The sequence below is a fragment of the Triticum dicoccoides genome, chromosome 2B (assembly GCF_002162155.2).
Source record: "Triticum dicoccoides isolate Atlit2015 ecotype Zavitan chromosome 2B, WEW_v2.0, whole genome shotgun sequence".
Taxonomy (NCBI): domain Eukaryota; kingdom Viridiplantae; phylum Streptophyta; class Magnoliopsida; order Poales; family Poaceae; genus Triticum; species Triticum dicoccoides.
Window position 1 is genome coordinate 709682040 of NC_041383.1, and position 10642 is coordinate 709692681.

Below are 10642 nucleotides of genomic sequence, written 5' to 3' on the forward strand. Positions count from 1 at the left end.
GGCTGGGGTCTTCTGACTAGAATTGAAATTGCTTTTCCATCAATAAAGTTGTGTGGTACTTGCACGCTCTTTTTGAAAGTCATCGGACAATTACCTTTTTTAGATATGCTAGGGAACAGGGAACAGTTGACCTTGAACTAACTTTGTAAAAGGCTTCTTCTTCCGTGGTTAGTGGTTTCTTTGCCATAGACAAACATGTTGTTTCCATGACAGAGGATCAACAAGTAGTTTTGGAATATTCTTGGGTCGAATCTCATTGGGTTGAGTGGAAGGAAGCAAGCCACCATGTCAAGGTCCAGCACAAAAGTGGAATACAAAGCATTAGCAAATGTGGTTGCCGAGATAATTTGGATAAAGTCTTTGCTTAATACACTCCAAGAGGGAAGGGCGATGACGGTGACGTGCCTTCAGCTCGCTAGTAGTCATCGTTAGGTGATCTACGGACCATGATGTAATTTATAATACTTCTTGTGTTCTTTGTATTGCCTTGCCTTGACATTTAATGAATATAACATACGTTTTCCAGCAAAAAAAAACTCCAAGCATCATAAGCAATAGTGACATGTTTATGGTGTGACAACTTAGGAGATACATCTATGCCTATTAGCTAACCCAGTTTTTCATGCTCGAACCAAACACAATGAGATTGATTTCTATTTTGTTAGAGAGATGATTGGGGAACATCCCTCACCTGCAATGGTTATAATTGGTTTAGCTAGGTTTAACCACATCTTTCTTGTGAACTGTAACTTCCTAGGGGTGGATACACTTCAACAATCTGTATAGACAATACTGCAGCGAAGTTTGGCTGGATGTAGAATACTAGAACCGTTGTATGAACGATTGAGAGAGAGAGAGAAATTAAACAGGCTTGAGGTGCAACGTACGTACAGTGTTTAAAGGTCATCTCACTTGAAAAAGTATGGTGTACAAGCTTGTTGATGTACAAATGTTTGTCATTACTCCGTGGGAGGTTGGTTGGACATGTGCACTCAGTTTTCAGCAACGTTGGAGCAACTTTTTCAGCAACTGGGACTGTACATGTACGTGCGTGTTCACTGCACAATTATAGTAGTAACATGCACGGAGTTAACCGATTTGCAACCACACATATTTCGAGCACCTTTTTTCAGTGTCGGCAGAAGAGTTGGCAATTCATTAATCAGGAGAAGATGCTACAGCAACCATTTTCAAGTGGCAGCAGTAGTCCCACAGGTATGGTAAGACACCAAGGTATTCGTACACTACTGCATTAAGCAATTCCATTTTCCATGTATGCCTCGAGAAGGCATGGCACATGGAGGAATCAAGACCCTTCTCACATGGAGAGGGTATACAGTGCACACACTGGCTAGATTATCCTCTCACGATCGAGCTCTGTCAGTGCAGTTAATTTAGAGTAGTGCATGTAGTGTATACGGTGAGCATGCATGCATGGAAGGTATACACAGAAAAGGAAAACGCTTACGCACGTATGCACGTATAGATACTTACCCATGAAGTCGGTTGGTATGAGCCCGTTGGAGAAGCGGCCGGTGGGCTCGTGGTTGGCGAAGTCCTTGCCGTAGGGCGCGTGGTTCGCCTTCACCGCCGTGTGGAGGCCGTTGTTGTTGCCGGGGTCCATGATGGAGTCGCCGAACACGATCACCGCCGTCGCCAGCGGCCCCTTCTTCTCCTGCTGCTTGCTAGTCTTGCTCTCGCACACAGCCGGCGGCGCCATCGCCATCACCACCACCACCGCCGCCGCGACAAGGGCCGTCCTGCAGGTCCTTCTCATCGCCATCGATGTATGCATGTTTCGGCTGTGTCAGTGCGTACGCGGTTTGCTTGTAGCTGCAGCTTCCTAGTTAGCTACATCTATTTATATAGGAGTACTACTAGAGGTTCTGTATGGAGCCACAGTGAAGGTGCAGTTGATGCCAGTTCCATCTCATTAACTCTCATGCACATTCGATGATATTATAGAGTATCATAGTATGCTGTCATAAGAGCAACTCCAACGCTATTCACCAAATCGTCAAAAATGTCCTGACCAAATTATCTGGACATTTTTTGCCATCCAACATGGGTCACCAAATTTGTTCGGATCAGTTCGGATGTTCGAAGTCCCACAACCCAAAACCAAAAGTAGGGGAGGTTTGAGGGCATCTGGACCTCCACCACATTGGACTCCGATATGACCGGCCCAACCAAAATCCTCCACCCGGGCGTGCGAAGGAGCATGTTCTCAATTACAAGGGTTCAACAAATGGACATCAAGTGTTGAACCGGAATCGGGCACGAAGGCATCTGATGTTGGGAAACGACCACTTTGCCCCCGATGCGCTATTCGAGCCCTATTTTTGCCGTTATTTTTCGGATGCGGCCGCAAGTGTTTGATCGCCTCTACCATGGTGTCTGGCTTACGATGATTACTTCACCTTGAAGAAGGATGCCATTGGGACCATTAGGTTCTTTGGTTACCAGAAGTGCACCGCTACAATGAGGATGCTTACCTATGGCACGGCCGCCTATTCATGGGACGAGTATCTCCGGATGTTTGAAAGCACATGCCTCAAAGCCATGGTCAAATTTGCTACTACAGTGGTGAAGGTGTTTGGACCGGAGTACTTGAGAGAACCAACTCCCGCAGACACAACAAAGCTCATGGCAATTGGAGAAGCAAGAGGGCACCATGGCCATTGCAAAAAAGCCCACCACCCTTCTTGAAGCAGTTGCATCACATGACCTATGGATTTGACACTCTTTCATTGTCATGCCTAGGTCTCATAACGACATCAACGTGCTGCAACAATCTCCATTGTTTGCAAGGTTGTGTGCAGGTGAAGCTCCTGAGTGCAATTATACCAATGACGATTATGAGTATAACACGAGGTATTATATTTATGATGGTATCTATCCTCCGTGGGCGACTTCCATGAAGACTGTCTCCTAACCAAGGGGTAACAAAAGATGTCCCTTTTCCCATAAACAAGAAACCGCCATAAAGGATGTCGAGAGTGCATTTGAAGTGCTCCAAGTCTGCTTTGCAATTGTTCGTGGGCCTACTAAATTATGGGATCCAGAGATTTTATGGGAGGTGATGACAATTTGTGTGATCACGTACAACATGATTGTGGAGGGCGGGGGTGATGGACACTGGCGGAGCTACGTTGTAGCAAAAAGGGCCATGGCCCGCCCAATTTTTCTGCAACAGGCTGGGCTAAGGGTAAATGTAGATCATAATTATATTTAAAAAATGGGCTTCTCTTCAGGCTGGCCCACCCATGAATTTGAATGTAGCTCCGCCACTGGTGATGGAGTTCGCCACAGTCTGGATTTTCAAAACGTGGGTGATCCTATCCAGCTTCTAGAGTAGAGTCTGGTGACATCGAGAAACTAATGAGCAGCTACAGAATGTCTTGTTTGGGTGTTTCATATCCGACTAAGATGAATTTAAACTTAAACTATTTTATTTCAAAACTTTATGTTTGAATTGTAATATTTTTATTTGAATTATTTCCGCATTAAAGTACTTATCTTTCCGTTGCTTAAGAATTGTGCTATTTATTTTGATTGTTTGAGTAGTCTGGGTATAAATAAAAAACTAGGAGCGGACAATTGATGACTCCGGTTAGATCGTCTCCGCCCCTATTCATGTCCACACGGTTGTTTTTATGAACCACGTTGGAGTTGTCCTAACGGCCAGCACATGGATATCAGTTTCAGTGAAGTTCATGCATGTTCGATGATAGAAGCAATGCGGGTGTACGTTGCAAGTGCGGTTTCTTTCATAGGAATCGTGTACGTTGTTGAAGAGCTAGCCCATGCTCTCGTGCAGACTACCACGCAAATGAGCGCATGCATGGTATGGTACGTACTCAACCGCTAGCTCCAGCCGAGAGTCTAGCTGGTGCAAACTACAGAGTTGGGACAGTCATAGAGGCGTTCGTACGATACGGCGTTCAACCGTTAGCTGCTGCATGCATGCATGTGCTTCCACCGAAATGTAGCCACGAATTGCAAACTTCATAAATTATTGCGACCACCAGGACCGGACGAATTGCAAAATAATATCGTACGTGCTTCCCCAACCGAGAACTCAAGGCCACATCTCAGCAACTACTTTTGTGGGCATTAATTAATGACCATTTCTTGCGTGATCCTTTACCTCATAAATTATTGCGACGACCGAATCAACACCTTGTCGACTGATTGTGATACCGCGTATCGGTTTTTAATCGAATTTTACGTCCATCAATCAACACCTAAAAATCCCATGCAAATGTTCATAATACTGTACTGCTGTTTATAGCTGAAAGAAGAAGCTGTAAAATCCAATAGGTTTGCTTTCTTCGACATGCACTTCTAGTTTCACTGAAGTTTTTTTTAACTAAGGTGGTACTACCCACAAAAAACAAAATTTAGAGCAGTGATCGTGGCCTCTAACTAGTTCGACCAGCTCCAGCAGCTTGGAAGAAACACGTGCATGCGAATTAAGATGCCTTTGAGCCTGAGCGGCCGTGTATCTGAAGGGAAAGCGCCCCTGTTCTCAGATCCGACAGCGAGGGAGATGACAGTGTCACTGTCACGCCACACTACTTCTAGTAGCTAGCTAGCACATTAATTAAACCGATAGGATGGCCTCGTACGCACGCAAGAGACAAATTAATCAAGGACCCCTGTTTACGATTAGCTTTTGCGATGCGCGTATGCGTACATATAGATCGAGATTTCCTACAGGAGTGTTCATCATTAGGCATATGCAATGGAACAAACGTACTGTGATTTGCAGTGATCTGATTCTGACCACAGAGGTATAGAATTTTTTATACTGGTTTCTTCCGTTGTCGGGTCGCAAAGATTCAGCTATATATAAAGGCATCCAACTTGGGTTGATCACGACGTGCAACTGCGAGGTACTCTATTAATACAACTCCATGTGCATCAATAGTTTCGTTGTTGGATCAGCTTGAAAACAATATTTCCAGCTGCTCTCACTGGTCTTGTCTTATGAACTGGCCTATCTTTTCAGTTTTCAGGCCCAAAGCTGGTGGCGCCAAGGGTTTCTTTATCAATTAATACGCCACCTAGTCACCGGCTTGATAGTGCCATGCATTGACGGGTTCGGCCCATAAAACCCTAGCGCTCACCGAGACTCGTATAACATTAAACACAAGAGAACTCAAGACTGCACAAGAACAACCTCAAGGAAATAAACATTGCAAATGAGCCCAAGGAGTATTTGTCGCCGATCCTGACCTGCTCCTGCCGTTGAAGCGCCGTGAGCTTTGCTCGATGCTGCACCGGCCATTCATCACTAGAGTAAGGGGGTCGTTGCAACTATAACCGAGAAATGACCAGACGTAGCCAAGAGATGCTGGCAACGATGATTCCAACCAGTGGCGAATCTAGAAAGAAAATGGAAGGAGGCTTGGGCTGCCTGTGTCGTGCGAACATGTGTTGGGCTAGGCTAACAAGTGGATGGGCTTGGCATTGAGACTTGTAGTAGAAAACAATTTTGCAGCGCTCGAGTGGAGGTTTGAGCCTATTAAAGCCCCCCTGGTAGATTCGCCACTGATCTCAACCAAGTACGCATTGTCGACCTAGAGAAAAAGTCGAACGTTGGACATGGAGTGACAACCCCATGTCGGCTTCGAAGTTCCAGCTCCCTGAGTGCCTCCCGGCTCTCACCAAGTTTCCCTGCTGTTCGTAGCTATGAAGCCCCTCTTCCCTTCTAGCCACACACAACCTCCACCATCACCGTCAACGGACTTTTGGTGTTGTTCTCAAAGGAGGATAACCACTGGTAAAAATTAACCAACCATTTGGGGAGACACATAAGGATCTCTACAAGGATTACCGTATGTGCCCCCAAATGGTTAGCAAAATTTACCATTGGGGGGAGTGAAATCGATCTCGACGTCGCCCTACGAATTAGTGACCAACAAAATTGAGTCACCCTTTTTGCCAAAATCGACGTTGTTGTTTAAAATTATGATAAGCATTATGTGGGACATCCACGTGGATGTCATGCCTAAATGCTTATCATAACTTCGAGCATGACCTTGGGAATCAGTTGCCATCGGAATCGATACACACCAAAGTCGCCATTGTAATTGTCCTCGCCATCCCTCTCGTGGTCATCCAAGCCTTCACCATCGTTCTTGGGTTTAACGGAATGATTTTGTTTTAACCGAATATGTATTGGATATTGGGGGAGGGGGAGGGATGTCCCACTATATGGAGGCAACCATTATGACAACTCGGAAGCCTCTATATCCATATGAAGCGCGCTTCGTATGCATTATGATCATGAACCATATGACGAATCTATTAAAGTTGCTTTGTAACATCCCAAAATTCTAAATTTTGGAATCTTATATTAAATAAATAGTTTTGATTGTTTGTTTGATTGTTGTGTGAATGATTGAGCGAAATTGAGTGCAATTTGAAACTTTTTGAAAGTTGAATGAGAGGGAATAAAAGGACTTTCCCAAAAGAGTTTCCATCTGAAATGATTTGAAACCTCATTTGAAAGTAATGCAAACTTCATGCCACTCAAGGATTTTCAAGAGAGGAGATGAAATGACTTCTCCAAAGTTTAAATGAAAGAGAGTGGGCAGTTAAACCACTTTTGAAATTCCATTTGGAATCTTTCCCATTTGAATAATTTCAAATTCCTCTAACCCATTTCAAAATAAAGAGAGGAGCAATATGACACTCCAAACCAGGGGCAAAATTGAAATATATTTGAATGAGGAAAACAGAAAAGATTTGGAAGTGGTTTGAATTTCAATTTCAAAACCATTTAGGAGTTATTTGGCTTTTAATCAAATTATTTTTTTCCTAAAAATAAATAAATGGAAATAAGGGTAAAATGATTCCCTTCAATGGAAAATTAGGACAATAAAATTTTGAAATAATTTTGGTATTTTTAAAATGATTTTTTTGTGAATTTTATTGCAACAGAAGCACTGTTTGACTTTTCTGAATTCTTGTGAATTTTATTTTCCACTAGAAATATGTTCACGTTTTAGGAAATCTTTTTCTGAAAATTTTGATATATTATATGTCTATATAATATTTTATTTTTATTTGTGTTTTGTTTTATTTTTCTTGTCTGTGTTTTAAAAAGAACAGCCGAAGCCAGACGCCCCAGGCAGTAGACGTCGGCCCACCTGGCCGAATCGGCCCAGCAGCCTGCGCCGCGCGTGCAAACCCCCCGCCTCGGTCGCGCGCTCCCTCCCTCGCTCACCTCTGCCGCTGACAGCGGGACCCGCGGTCTTCTTCTTCCTCGCCACGCAACGTGAAGGCAGAGCGCGCCCGGTCGCGCCGCTGAATCCCGCGATCCTCGAGATCGCTCGTATCTTGTGCCCAACCCCTTCTCCATGGCGTCCCCTATAAAACCTCTCTCTCCTCGCTCGTTTCCGCCCTTGCTCGCCCTGAAACTCCCGTCCCTCGCCTGGAATCCCTCGCCAGAGAAGAGCTCCGCCACGGCACCACTATCGCCCTAGCGCTCCACTCCGACAACCTCGTCGCCGTTCGAACCCACCACCGACCCCCCTCGCTCGCCTGCACCACCCAACACACTCGCCTGAGCTCACGCCACTGGAATGTCGTCATCGCCGATGCCCGAACGCCATCGCCGCCTCAACCTCGCCACCGATTTCCTCCGTCCACCTATGCTGCTACCTTGACCACCACTGGACTCGCCGTCAAACGCCGCGTCCGCCCGTGCCCTCTCCAGAGCTCGCCGACGACCGGAGCGCCACCGTCGACGACGTCCGAGCCGCATCGCCGGTGACCATGATACATCTCCAACGTATCTATCATTTTTTATTGTTCCATGCTATTATATTACCTCTTTTGGATGTTTATGGGCTTTATTTTACACATTTATATCATTTTTGGGACTAACCTACTAACCGGAGGCCCATCCCATATTGCTGTTTTTTTTTGCCTATTTCAGTATTTCAAAGAAAAGGAATATCAAACGGAGTCCCATCCGGAGAGCTTGGAGTGCAAGTCAAGAAGCTCCCGAGGACCCCACGAGATAGGGGGCCGCGCCCCCCCTGTAGGGCGCGCCCCCTGTCTCGTGGGCCCCTCGGGCGGCCACCGACGTACTTCTCCCTCCTATATATACCTACGTACCCCGAAAACATCTAGGAGCACCACGAAACACAATTTCCACTGCCGTAACCTTCTGTATCCGCGAGATCCCATCTTGGAGCCTTCGTCGGCACTCTGCCGGAGGGGGAATCGACCATGGAGGGCTTCTACATCAACATCCTTGCCCCTACGATGAGTTGTGAGTAGTTTACCACAGACCTACGGGTCCATAGTTATTAGCTAGATGACTTCTTCTCTCTTTTTGAATCTCAATACAATGTTCTCCCCCTCTCTTGTGGAGATCTATTCGATGTAATCTCTTTTTGCGGCGTGTTTGTCGAGATCCGATGAATTGTGGGTTTATGATCAAGTTTATTTATGAATAATATTTGAATATTCTCTGAATTCTTTTATGTATGATTGAGTTATCTTTGCAAGTCTCTTCGAATTATCAGTTTGGTTTGGCCTACTAGATTGGTCTTTCTTGCCATGGGAGAAGTGCTTAGCTTTGGGTTCAATCTTGCGGTGTTCTTACCCAGTGACAGAAAGGGTTGCAAGACACGTATTGTATTGTTGCCATCGAGGATAACAAGATGGGGTTTACATCATATTGCATGAGTTTATCCCTCTACATCATGTCATCTTGCTTAATGCGTTACTCTGTTCTTATGAACTTAATACTCTAGATGCAGGCAGGAGTCGGTCGATGTGTGGAGTAATAGTAGTAGATGCAGGCAGGAGTCGGTCTACTTGTTATGGACGTGATGCCTATATACATGATCATGCCTAGATAATCTCATAACTATGCGCTTTTCTATCAATTGCTCGACAGTAATTTATTCACCCACCGTAATACTTATGCTATCTCGAGAGAAGCCTCTAGTGAAACCTATGGCCCCCGGGTCTATCTCTTATCATATTTGCTTTCAATCTACTTTATTTGCATCTTTACTTTTTGCATCTATATTATAAAATACCAAAAATATATTTATCTTATCATACTATCTCTATCAGATCTCACTTTCGCAAGTGGCCGTGAAGGGATTGACAACCCCTTTATTGCGTTGGTTGCGAGTTCTCAGTTTGTTTGTGTAGGTGCGTGGGACTTTTGAGGAGCCTCCTACTGGATTGATACCTTGGTTCTCAAAACTGAGAGAAATACTTATGCTACACTTGCTGCATCACCCTCTCCTCTTCGGGAAAAACAAACGTTGGCTCAAGACGTAGCAGACCACCACCGCTATAAGCTCCGACGACCACCCCTCCATTAGATCTTCATTATAAGGCCCAGATTAGATCTTCAAATGTTACCTTTTTTTTATTTAGATCGGTTCTGCCTCGGTTTAGTTTACGGTTGGTTTTTACGGTTTAGTCCAGATCGGTTTAGTGCTACCTCTTGAGCTTGCGTTGGTTTTCCCTTAAAGAGGAAAGGGTGATGCAGCAAAGTAGCATAAGTATTTCCCTCAGTTTTGAGAACCAAGGTATCAATCCAGTAGGAGACAACGCACAAGTCACTGAATACCTGCACAAACAATCAAGAACTTGCAACCAACGCGATAAAGGGGTTGCCAATCCCTCCATGGTCACTCGCAAAAGTGAGATCTGATAAACATAATAAAGTAACATTTTTGGTATTTTTGATGTATAGATTGGAAAGTAAAGATTGCAAAATAATAGATCGGAAACTAGCAAGATGTAAACGAGATTCAATAATATGGAAAAGAGACCCCGGGGCCATAGGTTTCACTAGTGGCTTCTCTCAAGATAGCATGTATTACGGTGGGTGAAGAAATTACTGTTGAGCAATTGATAGAAAATTGCATAATTATGATGACATCTAAGGCAATGATCATGAATATAGGCATCACATCCGTGTCAAGTAGACCGACTCCTGCCTGCATCTACTACTATTACTCCACACATCGACCACTATCCAGCATGTATCTAGAGTATTAAGTTCATAAAGAACGGAGTAACGCATTAAGCAAGATGACATGACGTAGAGGAATTAACTCAAGCAGTATATGATGAAAACCCCATCTTTTTATCCTCGATGGCAACAATACAATACGTGCCTTGCTGCCCCTACTGTCACTGGGAAAGGACACCGCAAGATTGAACCCAAAGCTAAGCACTTCTCCCATGGCAAGAAAGATCAATCTAGTAGGCCAAACTAAATTGAATTTTCGAAGAGACTTGCAAAGATATCAAATCATGCATATAAGAATTCAGAGAAGAACCAACTAATATTCATAGATAATCTTGATCACAAATCCACAATTCATCGGGTCTCGGCAAACACACCGCAAAAGAATATTACATCGAATAGATCTCCAAGAACATCGAGGAGAACTTTGTATTGAGAATCAAAGAGAGAGAAGAAGCCATCTAGCTAATAACTATGGACCCGAAGGTCTGTGGTAAACTACTCACGCTTCATCGGAGAGGTAATGGTGTTGATGTAGAAGCCCTCCATGGTCGATTCCCCCTCCGACAGGACACCAGAAAAGGCCCCAAGATGGGATCTCACGGGTACAGAAGGTTGCAGCGG

General features: G+C 44.6%; 1 protein-coding gene across 1 annotated transcript in view; it reads right to left on the bottom strand.

Moving 5' to 3' along the window:
* LOC119368436 (GDSL esterase/lipase EXL3-like) overlaps window positions 1-1801 on the bottom strand; it is a 3699-nt gene extending 1898 nt beyond the window's left edge. The window contains exon 1 of the mRNA XM_037633699.1: window positions 1495-1801. Coding sequence (XP_037489596.1) covers window positions 1495-1795 — 301 coding nt within the window. The 5' untranslated portion in view covers window positions 1796-1801. The remainder of the gene's footprint in view (window positions 1-1494) is intronic.
* Window positions 1802-10642: the final 8841 nt, after the last annotated feature.